The 17,826-nt window shown below is 44.2% G+C and overlaps 1 protein-coding gene across 1 annotated transcript in view; it reads right to left on the reverse strand.

The window, feature by feature from the left end:
* EGFR (epidermal growth factor receptor) overlaps positions 1 to 17,826 on the reverse strand; it is a 218,506-nt gene that overhangs the window by 59,420 nt on the left and 141,260 nt on the right. The window contains exons 2-8 of the mRNA XM_061395688.1: positions 14,835 to 14,986; positions 13,823 to 14,006; positions 10,695 to 10,829; positions 6,000 to 6,068; positions 5,051 to 5,169; positions 3,712 to 3,853; positions 2,117 to 2,233 (exon numbers count right to left, since the gene is read on the reverse strand). Coding sequence (XP_061251672.1) covers positions 2,117 to 2,233; positions 3,712 to 3,853; positions 5,051 to 5,169; positions 6,000 to 6,068; positions 10,695 to 10,829; positions 13,823 to 14,006; positions 14,835 to 14,986 — 918 coding nt within the window. The remainder of the gene's footprint in view (positions 1 to 2,116; positions 2,234 to 3,711; positions 3,854 to 5,050; positions 5,170 to 5,999; positions 6,069 to 10,694; positions 10,830 to 13,822; positions 14,007 to 14,834; positions 14,987 to 17,826) is intronic.

Genomic DNA, 17,826 nt, shown 5'->3' on the forward strand with positions numbered 1-17,826 from the left:
TCCTAAATATGGAGACAAACTGTAATTCACCTCTAGATCTTTCAGATCTGGAGGAGTTGTGGGCCATCAACACACATGCTCCCACCTTCGTTTACCAACATCTCCCTACACAAAGGGATCTCAGTTGGCCACTACTCCAGGATTTGAACTGCGGGTGGGTTTACAGCATAATGATTATAGGCGAGCCAAAATGTTTGTTGAGCACAAAATTAACAGACCAAAATCAGAAATAATCTCTGCTTTTATTGATCCATTTGAGGATGCTGGTAGTAAGCCTCTGTCTTCAGTGGCTGAACTCACTCACTTCCTCTCCAGGCACCACCCTATGTGTCATTTTCTTCCTTGCATGTTTCCTTTGCCTGAAGATTCCCTGGAGCCAAAGGATATCCATTCCTCTGTGCACTGACGCGCCTGCCACACTGGGAGCTCATAGGTCTGACCTCAGACTGAAGCCCTGTGAGCTGTCCCAGCTTGTATCTGCCAATCCTGGCCACTGGTCCCTGGGCAAGTCATTTAGATCCTCTGTGATATAGTGCCTCCTCTGTAAGGGGGATCGTAATAGCACAAACCTCCTAAAGAGGCTGAGGGACTGGATGGCGTGGAGCATGGAGGCTCAGTCTGCCCCTGAAAGAATACATGGGGCAGTGGTCAGTGTCAGCCGAAACCACAGAAACTTCTTAGAGACGGTGGCATCTGAGGCAGATGTTCAAGCAAGCAGCTGTTCATTGAGGCATTTTTTTTATAGCAGTAAAATAGTGGAAACAATCTAAATGACCATATAGATCGTATAGGGATTGTGGACAGGGCTAAGCAGAATAAGGAAGATTCACATGATGCTATCTGGAGTGATCTCCAGGGGATGCTTAGAGTGTAGATGTGTCTTCTGTGCAAGTGGAAGATATGGCCTGGGCCTGGCACACACCCAAAGGGCCTGGGCACCAGCTGGGGAGGCTCCATGGGAGCCTGGAGATAGTCTGCACATCAGAGTGAATAATGTGAGGAGGGGTTATCATAAACTGAATAAAAAAGGGTTCAGTGAGCTCACATGGGTACTAAGAAAGCTATTTTAGAAACAGAATGTCCACTAGTAAATATAGAAGAAATGACAGAAATAGGAAGTCATTCTTACAATCGCCAAGCAATCTGACTGATGCAACTTCAGGCGAATCATCGGTTCTGCCATCGAGGTGGTTTAGTCACTCAGTCATGTCCAACTCTTTGCAACCCCATGGACTGTAACCCAGGCTCCCCTGTCCATGGAATTCTCCAGGCAAGAATCCTGGAGTGGGTTACCACTTTCTTCTCCAAGCAATCTTCCTGACCCAGGGATCCAATCCAGGTCCCATGCATTGCAGGCAGATTCTTTACCACTGAGCCAGAGAAGCCACAGAAGTAATGAGATGAGAGTTGTGCACCCCTGGTGGGACACTCTCTACCTGCAGTGCCCCATCTGTGTCCCGCCCCACAGAAAACATGACCCGACCAGACAGGGGTGGTCAGAGCAGCTGGCCTTGACTCCTCACAGCATCAGAGAAAAGAGGCCTGAGAAACGATCTTGAATTAATGAAGAGCCTGGATTGAAAAGCAGCTAAAAAGGATATATTGGGATAACAGAGGAGTTGAAATTAAACTGAAAACTAGAATCAATGTTAAACATGGGATAAGAGTGAAATTGTCTTTTGTTACTTAGGAACATGTCCTGTTTGTACAAAAGTGTGTTGGCGAATGCAGGGTGAAGTGTTATAATACCTGTAGTCATCACAGGACTCAGAAAACACACACAGAGAGACACAAACACGGAGTGAGAACAATGTGGTGATTACTGAAAATTGAGGAATTCAAGTTCAGGGCAGATGGGTGTTCATTATGCTATTTTGCAATGCTTCTGGGTGTTTGAAAAATGTCAAGATAAAAGATAAAGTGCAGGATAAGAAGGGATAAATTGGCATTGAAGACACCCCTGGGATAGAGCACAGCAGAAAGGAAGGAACATGTTTCTGAGCTTGGAGACTCCCTCAAATCTGGTCTGAGGATGATGCTGAGGGTCTGGGGGCAGGGAGCCTAGCCATGACTGGAAGCAGAGAGGGCCCCGTGCCCACACCGGGCAGCTTCCCACCTTTGCCACAAGGCCCGTCACACTTTTTACACTTGCGGACACCGTCTTCCTCTACCTCCTGGCTGTCAGAACTGCAGGCGCGGACGCAGGAGCCGTGGTCTGTCACCACGTAGTTACCTGGGGGACAGTGAAAGGAAGGTGGTGAAAGCAGCACCAGGTGTGCTGGGCATAGTGACCCTGGATGACAGTGATTCTCTGGTTCTGGGCATAGTGACCCTGGATGACAGTGATTCTCTGGTTCTGGGCATAGTGACCCTGGATGACAGGTGATTCTCTGGTTCTGGGCATAGTGACCCTGGATGACAGTGATTCTCTGGTTCTGGGCATAGTGACCCTGGATGACAGTGATTCTCTGGTTCTGGGCATAGTGACCCTGGATGACAGGTGATTCTCTGGTTCTGGGCATAGTGACCCTGGATGACAGTGATTCTCTGGTTCTGGGCATAGTGACCCTGGATGACAGGTGATTCTCTGGTTCTGGTTACTTTAAGGACAAGAAGGAAGGCTGCAAACAGAGAGGAATGGGGTTCAAGGTGTTCATGGCCTCCCCATCAGGTTGCTGCTCGCTGGTTATGATGCTTACATTCAGGACTCACAGCTGAAAGCTTAATATTTATTTTAAAAAGTGACCCGAAACAAAGACCACTCTTCTCTTGGCCACCCTCATGCCCTCGGGCCTCTGTGGGCGACAGGGTCCACATCCTGCCTTGGCCGTCACTCAGGGAGAAGTAACTTGCGTTCATAATAAACTTTTCAGGAACTCTCTGTGTTTCTTTTGACTTCCCCAAGTGGATCCTCGAACCACTGGACGTTTGAGTGTTTAGTGGATATTTGTCACTTTCCTTCTGTAAATTGTCTGCTTATGTTCTCTGAGGCTCTAAGTGGTTTCCTGTAGATTTCAAATTCTCTCAAAGATTATATCTGTGTCACAGTTGTGGCTAAGTTTTCTTTATCTTGTCATTTACCTTACAATGACTTTTTTTGTGGTTTTTTTTTTGTTGTTGTTGTTCCAAATTTTTAAAATTTCATGTTCACAAGTCTGGTAGTATAAATCTCTCCTTCATAATTGTTCTTAAAAACAATTTTTTTTTTAGTTAATCTTCCCTCTTGAAAATCACTTCCTCTCCTATGAAATCACTCATGTTGCCATTTCCCTAAATACTAGAGTCTCATGTAAAGCACAAATTAGCAAAACCCAAGCCCCAACAATTAAACAAAGCCAATCAACAAGCAAAAAGCTCTCTTCTGTGCTCCTAATGGCACAAACACGCCCAGGTTTTTAACTGCTAAAGAAGGCCGGTCTTCTGACCTCTCTCTCATTTAGGCCTTATAAACACCTGCCGAGTACAAGAGCCAAACAGGGAAATGGCCCAACGGCCCTGGGTTTGTGCCAATCAGACCATGGAATGTTCTGGGCAACCATGGCTGGGCTCAGGACACAAGAACCAACTTGGGGTCAGCCATCACCTCACCTGCCTGATACTGAAGTGAATACAGGGACCCAAGGATCCCTGAGTGGGGGATACGGGAACCTCAGCAGGAGACAGAGCAGAAACAGGTGCCTGGCAATGAAGGGGCTCACAAGGGACACTCACGGGGACACTTCTTGACACAGGTGGCGCCAAAGCTGTACTTCCCCAGCGGGTTGACCTTCATTTCGTAGGTGGTAGGGTCATAGAGCATGAGTGGCGGACACGTGTCCTTGCAGGTGGCTTCATCACGGAACCTGCGGCAGACCTGCCACGGGAGGGGTGGTGTGATCGTTAGACTCCACGGGGAGCGGGGCCACAGCCCTCTGTGTCCAGGGGTCTGGTCAGAGCAGACGTCTAGTAAAGCACTCTCAACAGGGGCAGAAAGACTGTTTTCTTAAAAGCATGGTTTTTCTTAAATACACTGTTTCAGATAGTTTTGAGGAGATTATGAGGAGGGAAAAACACATCTCTGTTAACTTTCAAAATAAGGCAGGAGTTCACACGCTACAGTAGTAACTCTACAGCGAAAGTATTCAACTTAACTTACGTCCAATTTCCCTCCTAAACAACACTTGAGGATACATTTTTGATTTATTATCAAACACAGAGAACTTTGACTGGGGGCTGTTGTGCAGAGGGAATCAGACCACACACAGAGGGGTCCTGACCAAGAGCCTGGTGTTGCCTCCCTCCAGCAGCCTGGCAGAATTGGGTCAGACCAGTGGGGTCCAAAGCCCAGGGCCCCTCCAGCCTCTGGAACATTAGTTTCCCTGTTCCTAAAAACTATAGACTCTTCTGGGTCCCACTCAGGGTGAGTCTCCCAGTTTGGAACTCACTCAGTGCTGCCCCTGGGACCCTGGCTGCCTGTCCTGGGGTCTCGGGACACACAAGGTACCCATAATCAGACATGTGGCACCAACGGCCCACGGTGACACCTTCCGCAGTCACAGGGACTACAGCGAGGCCTTCAGCACCCTCATGGGCTGGGGAATCAGCAGAAAGCATCTGAGCTAAGCGGAAAGAGCAGAGGCTTTAGGGGCAAAAGATACAAATGGAGTCCAGCTGTCCTGCCCCTGAGGATCTGTGTGATCGCCTAACTTCACTGGGGACATTTTAGGGGTCCCTGCAGCCTTAGCTCTCTAGGTTGTAAGGAGAATTGAGCGGAGCAATAAATGGTGCTGACACTGGTGCTGGCCACAGCAGACATGAGGGACAATTAACACAGTTAGTATTTGGCTCATTCTGTGCCCTGGTCTCGGGTGTTGATGCCACATACATCATGCCCTTTAGACCACGTAACAGTAGGTGAGGTCACATAATTTACCCAAGGTCACCAAGTAGGTGGTGAAGGCCGGTCACTGAAAGATGCTTTGTTACCTGGTGGCTGCAAACATCAGTCAGCACATTTCAGTCAAAGGGAGGCCCCTGAACTTTGGGCCGCAGAAGCTGCGGTGTGTCTTACCAGGCAGTCGCTCTCCCGTGGCCCTGTGCAGCCAGCGGCACACTGGTTGTGGCAGCAGTCACTGGGGGACCTGCCACGGCAGCGCCCGGAACACTGCTGGGCACAGATGATTTTGGTCACTGAAAGGAAGCAAAGGCCACCGTGAGCTGCGGGGTCAGGAAGGTGGAAGGATCACTTCTCAGGGACCCTGGGAGCACTTGCAAATGGCGATGAAAGACTGATAACAAGGATGAATTTAGTGATTCTACACTTAAGTTCCCAAACATGCTTGTTCTGCTAAACTCAACTCATCTTGATCTTTCTTACTGTATGTTTTCTTTTTTCTACTTGTTTTTAATCACTAAGAACTGACTCAGATTAACTCTGGACTTTCAGACTTGTTAAACTAGAGACTGACAAGAATTGAGTTTTGGGGTAACAGAAAGTATGTACAAATAACATAACGCCTGTCAGAAGGCAGTGTTTAAAAGGGCATAACAATCACATCACAATTTGACCTAAACACAGATCAAGCTGACATGTCCCTACATTTCCTGGCCATTCGTGGTCTTAAGCTAGGATTCCCGCAGAAAAATCCCCTTCAAGAAGCTGCTCTTGCTTCTCTGGAGGTGGGTACCCAAAAGAGGGGCAGGAAGGGAGAGGACACAGGAGGTGTCGTGATGCAAGAAACAGAGACAAGCCTCCATTTTCAGGAAAACCCAAACTACTGTTCAGAGAGAATGCCTGGGTGGCGGGCCTGCACTGGTTCATGCCAGGCTGCAGTGCCAGCAGTGGCCCATGCTGGACTAACCGCATGCGGGGAGATGTGCAAGACTGTCATTCATGTAACTGCTAACATCTGGCCTTAAAATCAACAATGCTTGGAGTCTTCAAAGGGAAAACGAATATCAATACCATCAGCCAAGTGTAAGGGGAGAAGGTGGCCAGTGAAATTCTGTTCCTGACTCACATTTCTGGCAGTTCTCCTCCCCGGCACCCCAGCAGCTTCTGTTGAGACAGGCTGGATCACACTTTGGGCCTAAAATATAAAAGTAATAGTTAAATTCATAATCACAGGGAAAGGGAACGAGAAACTGACAACACCTGCCCCAGCCTCTAAGCAGAGCTGCAGCCTAGAAACAAGAGCTTTCAAATTTCTTATTCTCTACTTGTTCAGTTGGTTGGTTTGCAAGATGATTTAAAAAGACTCTCATGAGGGAAAAAACCCAAGGGACTTAATATATGTCCCAAAGTCTGCTACAGTCAGGAGAATTCAGTCTCTGGGAGAATTTCAGTTTTAAATGGAAGAGATGATTTGCCAAGTGATGGTGGGACGAGGGCACCCCTTCAGTATGACCAACAAGGTTTATAGTTGATCCCAGGGGTGAAAGGCCCTAGTGCAGTGCTGGTGCTTCTCAAAATCCTGAAAGAGGGGCAGCTGAGCCCCGAACGGATGGTGTCGGTCATACACCGGGAGAAGAGACAGAAATGGAGACAAGGCAGACAGAGAGAGAGAAACCTAAGAGGAAAGAGCAAAGTAACAGGTAGGTATGTAGAGTGTGGTTACATCTGTACAGTGACACCACGTGATCTTTCCTTTTTACCCTATATGTCACCATATTTTCAAATTTCTATTATAAGCATATAAGTTTATAAAAGAAAATATTTAAAATAAAAATGTTTAATGACATCTTTCCATAACACAGGAAATATTTGCCAATTAAGGAATTCAAAGTCTGTTTATGATTATATTCTTAAACTTCTGTGACAAAAAAAGAATCACAGAGATTATTTAAAATATGAGTAACAGAAAAAAGCAAAAAGAAGAATTGAGGATCATCCAGAGGTAATCAATATAGGCATGCTGCTGCTGCTGCTAAGTTGCTTCAGTCGTGCCGACTCTGTGCGACCCCATAGACGGCAGCCCACCAGGCTCCCCGTCCCTGGGATTCTCCAGGCAAGAGTATTGGAGTGGGTTGACATTTCCTTTTCCAATTCATGAAAGTGAAAAGTGAAAGTGAAGTCGCTCAGTCTTGTCCGACCCTCAGTGACCCCATGGACTGCAGCCTTCCAGGCTCCTCCGTCCATGGGATTTTCCAGGCGAGAGTACTGGAGTGGGGTGCCATTGCCTTCTCTACAATATAGGCATAAGTATATCTATATATAAGAATTAATATCACATTACACATTGCATTATAACTTAATAATTCATGATACATTATGACAATTTTCCATGCCTTTAAATATCTTTCTACCTAACATGAATTTTTTATTTTTTTTAAATTTTTTAATTTTACTTTATTCTATTTATTTTTTTAATTTATTTTATTTTATTTTACTTTACAATATTGTATTGGTTTTGCCATATATCAATATCATATATGAAATGAGTCGCCAGTCCAGGTTCGATGCACAATAACATGAATTTTTAATGGCATGGCTGTACCACAATTTATTTAACCAATCTCTTGTTTTTCTTTTTTCTTTTTTTTTTTCCAATCTTGTTTTTAGACATGTTTCCTTTGAAATGTATTAAACACAAGGATATAAGGAATATGCTTGAACAAAAATATTTTTCTGCATCCTTTACAATTTTCATTCCTCTCATTTTTTCCTTAATATTCCTAGACATGATGTTCATAGGCCAGAGGCATGCATACTTTAAAACTTCAATACATACTGCCAAAATTAACTTACATGCCCACAAGTAGACTATGTAAATTTCTGTTTCTTTGCAATATAGGCACTGAAAAATCAAAAGGAACATATGTATTTAGCAAAGGCAAAAATGATGCTTCTTTATTTCATTTTAACCATTTGTAATACAATGACAAATAATATTTTACTTTATTTTTGGCTGTGTGTGTGTGTGTGTGTGTGTGTGTGTGTGTGTGTGTGTGATGGGGAGAGGGGAGCTGCTCATGTCCTTGACCCATTTTTGGAGAGGTAGTCACCTTTTTCTTAGGATTTAGAAGACTACATTACATAGTCACATAGCAAGAATATTAACCTTTTCAAGGCAATCAGAAGCTGCACAGTATTTTCCTATCATTAATATTTTTTTATATGGAAGTTTTCTTTTATAGTATCTAACTTTGGCTTTTATTCAACTTGATATTACAAATATTTATTTTTATGTTTCTTTCTAGCACTTATATATACACTCAACATTTTTTATGTTTAACCTGCATTTGGAATTTACAGTGGTATATGAAGTGGATTATAGATTTATTTCAATTTCCTCTTGAGTAAACTTACCCATTCTAACTTCAAATTCCAAACTACATCAATAATAACGTAATATTAAGTAACTTTTCTGTCCATAAAACCCATGTCCATAAAACACTTAAATCACCTTATGAGATTTTTTGGGTAAAGATGACATGAAACAAGCTCTCAGAAGTCATCTGTGACCTGAAAGCTCCAGTTGAGAGGAGCAAGACTGTGAGTTTGTCCCTAGTCAGGCAACTAATGAGGGAAACACAGGTAACGGGTGATGGTAGTTTTGTAATTTCCAATGTGACTAACCTAATATCCTTAGTTCCTTTAAAAAAACTCCGTTAATAGTTCTGTCACTTAGGTATTTTTCCTTTAGTAGTTACATTCCAGAATAATATATTAAATATTTAATTCTTTTCTTATTTGCTTACAATGACATTTCTTTATGGACATTTGATTCAGCTGCTGCTACTGCTAAGTCACATCAGTCGTGTCTGACTCTGTGCAACCCCAGAGACGGCAGCCCACCAGGCTCCCCCGTCCCTGGGATTCTCCAGGCAAGAACACTGGAGTGGGTTGCCATTTCCTTCTCCAATGCATGGAAGTGAAAAGTGAAAGTGACTGTCTTATTTGTCTATGGCTTATTTTTATATGTCTATTCTTAAACCAATACCATCTTGGTTTATTGCCGTAGCTTTGTAATATTTGAATCTTATTATTGCATAAACCTGTTCACCATTTGTCTTTCCCAACACTGTTTTGCCAGGTCATTTCTGCAGCTATGGCGTAAGGAGGGCAGGTGAGCTACTTTGGGTACCTGATTTGATCTATAGCAAAACCATATTACGCTCACAGCCTTTCCATGACAGTTTTATTTTTTGTTGTTGTTGTTATTGTTGTTGTTACAAATTTACACAATTTAACCTCCCCACTGTACATCAGATTGCTGAGCAAAGGCTAACCTCCATCTCTGGAAAATGTAAAATTTTACATTGTAAAAGAAAGCTTTTGCTTTCTTGCAAGCAAAGTAGGTCAGTCAGGTATCTGTTGGAATAATGCATTTACAAAGTCAAAGGGCTCAATGCCCATGTTCACAGCAACATTTTGTCCACAACTGTCAAAAGGTGGAAGCAACTCAAGCAATTCAAGTGCTCATTGACAGATGAATGTATAAACAAATGAAATATTATTCAGCCATATTAAGGAAGGAAGTTCTGACACATGCTCTAACTTGGATGGCTCTTGAAGACACTGTGTTCAGTGAAAGAAGTCAGTCACAAAAGTACAAATTTGTCAAATTTGTCACAAAAGGACAAATACTGTGTGATTTTACTCATATAGGGCACCTAAAGTTGTCTAATTCGTAGGCTGAAAGTAAGATGATGGACGCAAGGCCTGGGGGTGGAGAGTTAGTGGTCAGTGGGGACAGTTTTAGTTTGTCAAGAGGAAAATACACGACTGGTGGCGATGGCTGCACGACGATGTGAATGTGCTTAATGCTACTGAACTGTACACTTAAAAACGGCTAAGATGGTAAATTCATCTTAGAGGTATTTCATCATAATCAATCAATCAAGTCAAAGACAAAAAAGCAAAAAACAAAGCAGCTTTAGTTGATTTTTAAGACCCATATCAGCTTCAAATTCTAAGACCAAAAACACCAAAAAAAAAAAAAAAGTAAAAAAAGCACCCATGCATCCACTGCACAGTTGTTGGAAAACAGAGAAGCAGGAAATGGTGATGGCTTCTTATTTTAAAAGCCTGAAAGGTGAGGGAGATCAGGAAGGGAGCAGGCTACTTGGAAACTGGGGTCCTCAAAGTTTCCCACGAGGTATGTCAAGGGTGCTAACGGGGAGACTTGACCTGCAGCGTGGTCCTGGCCAGCTGCTCCCTTTATTGATGAATAGTGGGGACTAGGTCATGGGCACTAGTTAAATGTGGACAAGCTTATCTCCATGTGCTCCTTAGTTCTGCCGGGCACTCCATCCATGTGGGAGTGCCCGGGACCTAGGAGCAGAAGGGCAGAGCTGAGCCTCAAAGCTTCCAAAGGGCCTGGCGCCACTTTGAGCCTCAGCAGAAAATCGGAAGCTACAAAAGCGTGGTTAGTCTCCTCAAACAGGATGAGAGAAGCCCCTTGCCAGGGTTGGCACGATGGGCTTTTCTCAATGCCACATGAGAGCTCAGCTGCCCTGGCAGGGCCGGGGTGTGTGTGTGTGTGACCTGTAAGCAAGTGAGCTGTCACCACAAAAAACAAACCTATTTCTGTCTTAAATAGGTGCTCTTCTAGTGAGCATATAATCTGTTTACTACTTATTTTCGCTGCAGATTCATGTAACTTAACATGAACTGTGCCTTCTCTGGCTCCCACCCCAACTCTACAGCTCCGCCCTGCCTTATGAGCTGCAATCCGGGGGTGGGGTTGGGGGGAGCACTGTGGAACACTTACAGTTGCCCTGCTGGTTCTGAAAGTCTCCTGTCATGTTACTTAGAAAATCAGGGTTGACGATGTCCCGCCACTGGATGGTCTCCACGTTGCAGAGGACAGGGTTGTTGCTGAATCTCACGGCACCTTGCAGAATTTCTGCATGAGAAAGGAACCCCCATGAGCAAACTTGCCATCTCTTCTAAACTCTTGTGAAGTATGCATATGCTTCTTCACATTTTACCTTCTGTTAAGAGATGGCAGCATGCAAATGAGACTCCCTGGAACTGCAGTGGGGCAGTGGAAAGTGAGCTGATGGATTCCTCTGTGGAGGAGTTGGGATTCCCCTGCATTGGGTCTTTGAACAATGAATGACCAGAATTTAGAAATCAGGGGCCATGGGAAGATAATGCTTTAGTCAAGTAGCATGAATGACAGGTATACAGTAAGTTGATGGTTCCCAGGGAGGCTGGCTGGTCCCAGCCAGACCGGGGTCACCGCGTGATGACAGTGTGAAAGGGCAGATGGGACAGGAAGGGTGGGTGGAAGGGAAGATGCTGTGGTGCTTGGGAAAGTGGGGAAAGAGGAGCAGGAAGGATCTGTATGTGTGATGAAGAGACTGTGTGGCCAAGGGAAGGCAAAGACTTAAAACTGTTCAACTGCTCAAAGGAAGAGTTGGCATGACGTGAAACACCAGGGGTGATAAGAAAACTTGAGCTGGAGCAGAGGGCAAGTATTCCCCCATGACACTTATGCAAACATTTACCGAATGGCTTCTGTGCACAGAACATGGACGTGAGTGCTGTGAGGCATGCGGAGATGAATGATTCCTGCTGGCTCCTCTCTAAGAAAGCACAAGCATGTGAGGGGCAATGCATAGTCAGTAACCTCTTGTTCACAGAGGACCATGACCCATGACGAGGCTGGCACTGTGCCAGCTGCTTTACATGCATGCATGCTCAGTCACTCAGTTGTGTCTGACTCTGCAACCCCATGGGTTGTTAGGTTCCTCTGTGCATGGAATTTTCCAGGCAAGAATACTGGAGTGGGTTGCCATTTCCTCCTCCAGAGGGTCTTCCTGACCCAGGGATCGAACCTGCGTCTATTGAACCTCTTTACCACTGTACTACCTAGTAGTCAGACATATGCATGGCCTGAGCTAATCCTCACATGGTCCTCTGACCATAACTCAATTCTAGATATGTAAGCAATGCCAAGCATCCCAGAGTGGGAGAGGACACGGAAAAGGAAGACTTCTTCTGGGGAAGCTCTCTTTGGCTGTTAGAAAGAATAACATCTCTGGGAAGAGAACATGTGGAGGAACCCAGATGGAAGTGGGCTCAGTGTGCTCCAGGCAGACAGACAGCCCCAGCAGAGGCCGTGAGGGGCCAGGTAAGCAGTTCCTTCGGCAGATGGTGGGGAGGGGCTGCAGTCACAGAAGGCAGGCTAGGGGGTCGGAAAGGGCCACATCTTGTTTTGGGTGTGAAATCAGATATGACAGCTGGACAACCAAGTGAAAAGCTTCACTTAGGAGGGAGCCAGAGTCAAGGGATAAACTCATGAGAGGCCAGAGCTGGAGACATAGAAGAGAGAGCTGGGGTTTCAGGAGCCTCAGGATGACAGACCAGGAGCAGGAAGGCCAAGGGGACAGCAGCGGGATGACCAGAGGCCCATGTTAGTTATCAACTGTTGTTGTTTAGTCCTTAAGTCATACCTGACACTTTTGCAACTGCATGGACTATAGCCCGTCAAGCTCCTTTCTGTCCATGGGATTCTCCAGGCAAGAATGCTGGAGTGGGTTGTAATTCATGTCGAATAATCCAAATTAGAGGATTATTTAATAAAATTAAATAATCTGAATTGATACAACCCTAATACTCACAACAGGAATAATACCAAGCACAGAAACAGCTCCCTGGGGCTTTATCTGCAGTAATTCACTTAATCTTCTCAACAACCCTGCGGAGTCTGTTATCATTGTCCCCCCCCATTTTTGAAATCACAGAAAGAACCCACTCCCAGGCGCCTGGCTGGTGAGCCATGGAGCTGATACAGCTGGGGCTGGAAACTGACAGTCTGCGCCCCCACCTGCCTCTGCCTGGCACCACGAGACAGCAACTTTCGGAGGCATCCCGGTGGGCTGAGGGCGAGGACAGCACAGCCCAGTGCCAGCACCGCACCCAACTGCGTGGGAGGCTGAGGGGAGCCCTAAGGCCATTTCATAAACGCAGAGCCCAGGAGCTGACCCGCACACAGGCGCCATGGGGCTTGGGCAGTCAGCCCGCTCTGCACCCCGGCCTGGGGTCAGGCCCCGTACCGCGACCCTCCTCTGCTGTGTGTCCTCTGCTCTCAGCCCCTTCAGGGCTGGCCCCACTGCCCATCAGAGCCGTGAGGCACGAGGGAAGGTTAGGGCTCTGTGGCATGGTCTGGGTGGCCAACCCTGGCCATTTCCGCACTCCTGTAGGAATTCAAGAGGGTTACTTTGACCAATTTTTTTTTTTTTTTGTAAAATGGCAGAGCATACCACTTGCTCTGAAAGAAGGTGAGGGGCATTAAATTAAGTTACCAATTTAGCATGGCTGGCACTGTACCTGCCACAGTCATCGTTATCTTCAAATTTTAAAAATCAACTTGCCGTTTTTCCACAGTTTTCTCTCACAGCACCCTCGTAAGTGCCCTCCCCACAAGAACTCAAACTTCGCCTGTAATACCTTTATTCTCTATCCTTACAAACTTAAAAATGGCTTTCTGTATAATAGCGTGACTCTGGAAAATGTCTCAGACAGTGGTTGGATTTTTACTCTTTGTCCCCTTATACATGAGGTCCAGGCAGTGACTGGCGGACTACCTGAGCATTCCAGTCCCGTCATCTGGTCATACTCTCCTTTTTCCAGAACCTTTACCATGTCTTAATTTATTTGGTAACTCTCTGGATACATTTCCATGAACAAGACAGAACCTGTACTTGGCTTAACTCTTCCCTTCCTGCCCCATTAACTACTGTCTTCTTAGAACTTCTACTCACTGTCTCTTGCATATGGCTGGCATGCAAAGCAAAAGTCTTCCCTGAGTGGAATTCAGAAAAGCACCCAGTCTGCTAAGTACCGTCCAAGTCGCTCTTCGTACTATAGCCTCCTGCGCCCTGCTCTCACCCTGTAAGTTTCTCAAGGGCAGCTCCCTCAGTCCGGTTTTGTTTGCTCCATAGTTGGATAAGACGGCTAAGGCATGGGTGTTTTCATAAAGCACATTTCCTCGGATGATCTGCAGGTTTTCCAGCGGAATCTTCTCCACTGTGTTGAGGGCAATGAGTACATAGCCAGCAACCTCCTGGATGGTCTAAGGAAATAAAACATGAACATATTATTTCTCTTTGGAGGAACCATGAACGCAAGATCTAAAGCGGATCCAGAGAGCCCAGGACACCTAGCTGAACAGGAGTGGTTGACAAATCATGTAGATAATTACCACTGACCCCATGGGAGGTAACAAGATTTATAGTGATTCCTGCATTTTTGCCTCTTGAGCTTGACAGCAGTAACAACGGACCATGTGCGTTACTGAGGAATGCTGTGACTTTCATTTTGCCTGGTGTTTAACAGACTTAGCAGAAAACGGAAACATTTTATTAATTTATTTTGTATTTGTCTTGCAGGCTTTCCATCAAAAGCAAACAAACAAACCCAGAAGAAAACCAATCAAATCCTAAGTTTAACTACACCAACTCAGAAGCTTTTAAGGCTGGCTCCGATTGGCTCACTGGAGCCTATTGCAAAACATATGGGAGTTTTGTGAACTAGTTTTTAAACTCTTGGTAGCCAGAAATCAACCGTGGTGGGAGTATTTATACCAAGAAAACAGGCAAGGGCTACAAAGCAGGTCTTCTTTCAGTATAGCAGGATACCATGGCTGCAGTGCTGGTTAAAAGATTAGTGTCCACAATGATAGCAGAATGCCAGGCTAGTCTATTTCTCTTTGCTATTCTTTTATAGCTACAACTTGACACTATCTGGTAAAGTGACCTTTCCATAAAACTTGCATGTGTAAGTAATTGCCATAGTAAAAGTAAATACGCTGCCAATTAAATTCTGCCAAGGCCTTATTTACTTATATTTACTTTATTTACTTCTACTGTATTTGGGTAAGGATCAAATTCATTGAACTAACCTTGAGAAAAGAAAGGTTGTAACTACTCTGCATGTAGGTAATTTCCAAATTCCCAAGGACCACCTCACAGTTGTTGAACATCCTCTGTAGGCTCAGAAAGTGGTCTTCAAAAGTGCCCAACTGGGTGAGCTTGTTACTTGTCCCTTGGCAAACTGGAAACAAGGGAAAAAAGGTATCACATGAAATAAAGTAAAGTAGAAAAACTAAAATAAAACAATCTTCACAATCTTCAACTAACTGCATGCTTCAGGGACTTAGGATAGTAATTCTGATTGAAGGCCACTCAGGACAAACATGATAAACAATGTTTAAAAGTTTATACAAGATGCAGTTCAAACTAAGGACTAGTTCATCTCTATAATGCATGCAACTGTTTAAAAATATTAAAAATTCAAGGAGAAACAGATGAAAACCCTATGGAAATCTTTGAGACCAAACAGTCTATAAGAGTTTTAGTAAAATGCATGAAAAAATAGACAATAATTGTATATTTACAATGTTAATAAATATATAATGAACTTTTACTTTGCAAAAAGATAACATGTCACATTATTATGTGTTGAAAGACTATTTACAAACATAGTTTCCTACCACAGCTTTGTACAACCTAAAATCAATGACAAGACTGTAAATTAAAATCCATTGACCGGAGACAAAAAATATTCTAAACTGATGCACCGAAGAATAAAATCAAATATTACATAAAATTTAGAAAGTAACATGAAAACACACTTGGTTGCTAAGAAACCAGCATGTCTTTGAGTCTGCCACACTCTAAGGAGCCTGCCACCCAGGTGGAGGGGCAAGGGTTTGGCATCAGTTGCTGGGATGTGGCCTCGGCACACTTAATGCCCTGATGTTTTCAGCTGTCAAACTTAACATAAGAAAACATTTTAAATTAGGGGATGAAGTCAGACTATGAAAATACATTTGGTAGTCTATATTTAAAAGCAAAGGAGAGGATTATAATAAAGCCATGTTTATAAATTAGCTCTTTGAACAACATGTATAGGCAAGCATAAGAAAACAAAGAGGTTTGGGACTTTTGAAGCAGGGAGCTGGTAAGCGACTGTACTTTGAGCCAAAATTATCATAAGTGAGGAAATACGGCCTCTGGCTTTGGAGGTTTGATTCAGACCTGACCAGGCAAGGCTGCAATCTGCAACCAGGTGGTTGAGCACAATACCAACACCAGAGTCAGTATGTGGGGACTTCCTGAGGAACTCTTCCCAAATCTGCATTTCTATTTGATAGGTTCTTTGCTCCCTCCCCACGGTAGTGTTCTGCAGAGCATCATTTGACTGTCTGCTCTTGCATTTTGGTGCCAAGGCACTGAGCGCATGTTCAGACAGCACATAATGAACGTGAAGCATTTACACCACCATTAAATATGAAGCAACCCTTACTTCCTCTTTGACTTTGTGAGGATTTCCCTCTTCTCCCTTCTGTGGTCTCTTTCAAATTTGGTGGTAGAGAGAATGCTCACAAGGGAACTGCAATGGTTCACAAGACAGAGCCCCCTGCACCGGCTCCAGGGCACGGTGATTTCATCACTCTTTCAACCATAACAAGGGACGGACCCAACATCTCTGGCTGCCTTCACTTAGGAGTGTGGGCTGCTCTGATCGCAACCTCAAGTTGGAATCACTGCACACAGTTGGCTGCAGTGCATACAGATGAGGCCAGACTGATTTCCCAATTCGAAGGTCCTTAAAGATGCCAGCATCAGTGGAAGTGCCGGATTTTGACAACAAGAGGTGACCTTTCTGTTGGCACACCTTGGAAGCTATGGTCCCTAAATTTCAGCCTAACTGGTCAGCTCTGGTCTAGGCAGCCCCAAGTATTGGTCATGCCCTTCATGCCAGCCAGGTGACCACTGTTGACTAGAACTGGGTGTTGGAGCATGTTTCCGAAGGGTTTCTTCTGTACACAGAAGGATGAAAGCAATCACAAATGTTTTCATTTTAAAGGCTCAAAAATATCCATTTGTAAATTTCTCTTGGCTGAACTATTTTTATTACTAAATTATGTGAAAATGACTTTCATCAGTTAAAAAGGAAAACATGTCAGGTAAGTTTACCCTGTTAAAGAAGAAAATAATTGCAAAAGGACTACACTTGTGTTTTTATTTATTCTTTCAAAAAGTGCTAAATGAACACTGAAAGGACTTATTTGATGAATACCTACCATGACCCTTTGCTATTTATAGTTACTATAAATTACTTTCCAATTTAAAAAAAGATCCTATATTTGGAAGACAATAGCAACATTACACATTATTGATATGAATGTTAATTTGTAAAACATTTTGGAAACAACTGGACAGACTGTGCATACAAATAAATATGCTTAAAGTCTATGTCATGATGATTCCCCTACTTTGGAAAATCTATTCTGAGGAAACAGACCTAAACTTTCATGCAAAATGTTGACATATTTTTTAATAATGGCAAAAAATTGCCCAACTGCCCAACATGTTTATTCTTAAGAAAAAGCAGCCAACACACTATTGGACTGAGCTGAAGGCAAATCCATCTTGAGTCCTACTCCTGGGTTAATGACTAAAGTAGCAACAGAAAACATGACAAGGCTGCTTATTCTGAGGCTTCTCTGCCACACACAAAAAGGGAGACAGCAGGTCTGGGGTGAGGATGCAAATGGCTTGGCCTGGGTTTCTTGACTGAACAAGGTATAATCTTGGCTCCATCTTTATACCAAATATCTCATGTTATGTAATATTGGACATTTAAATGTGAGACCATTAAATCAGTAATATTGAAAAATAAAAATCACTAACTAGCGAGGCAGACCTAAGGCAAAGCTGTGAGAGGAAAGGCTCTGAGCTCAGAGGAGAAAGCTTCCGGTCAGCACTTCCCCTGTATGCAGACTGAAGGACTTCCTGGAGCTCCGCAGCAGGGTTTTCTCAAATACAGACTTGCTAAAAATCCATTCTGGCCTCCCAGAGCTATTCTGAGAAGTGAATGCACACAAA

The sequence above is a fragment of the Bos javanicus genome, chromosome 22, assembly GCF_032452875.1.
Source record: "Bos javanicus breed banteng chromosome 22, ARS-OSU_banteng_1.0, whole genome shotgun sequence".
Taxonomy (NCBI): domain Eukaryota; kingdom Metazoa; phylum Chordata; class Mammalia; order Artiodactyla; family Bovidae; genus Bos; species Bos javanicus.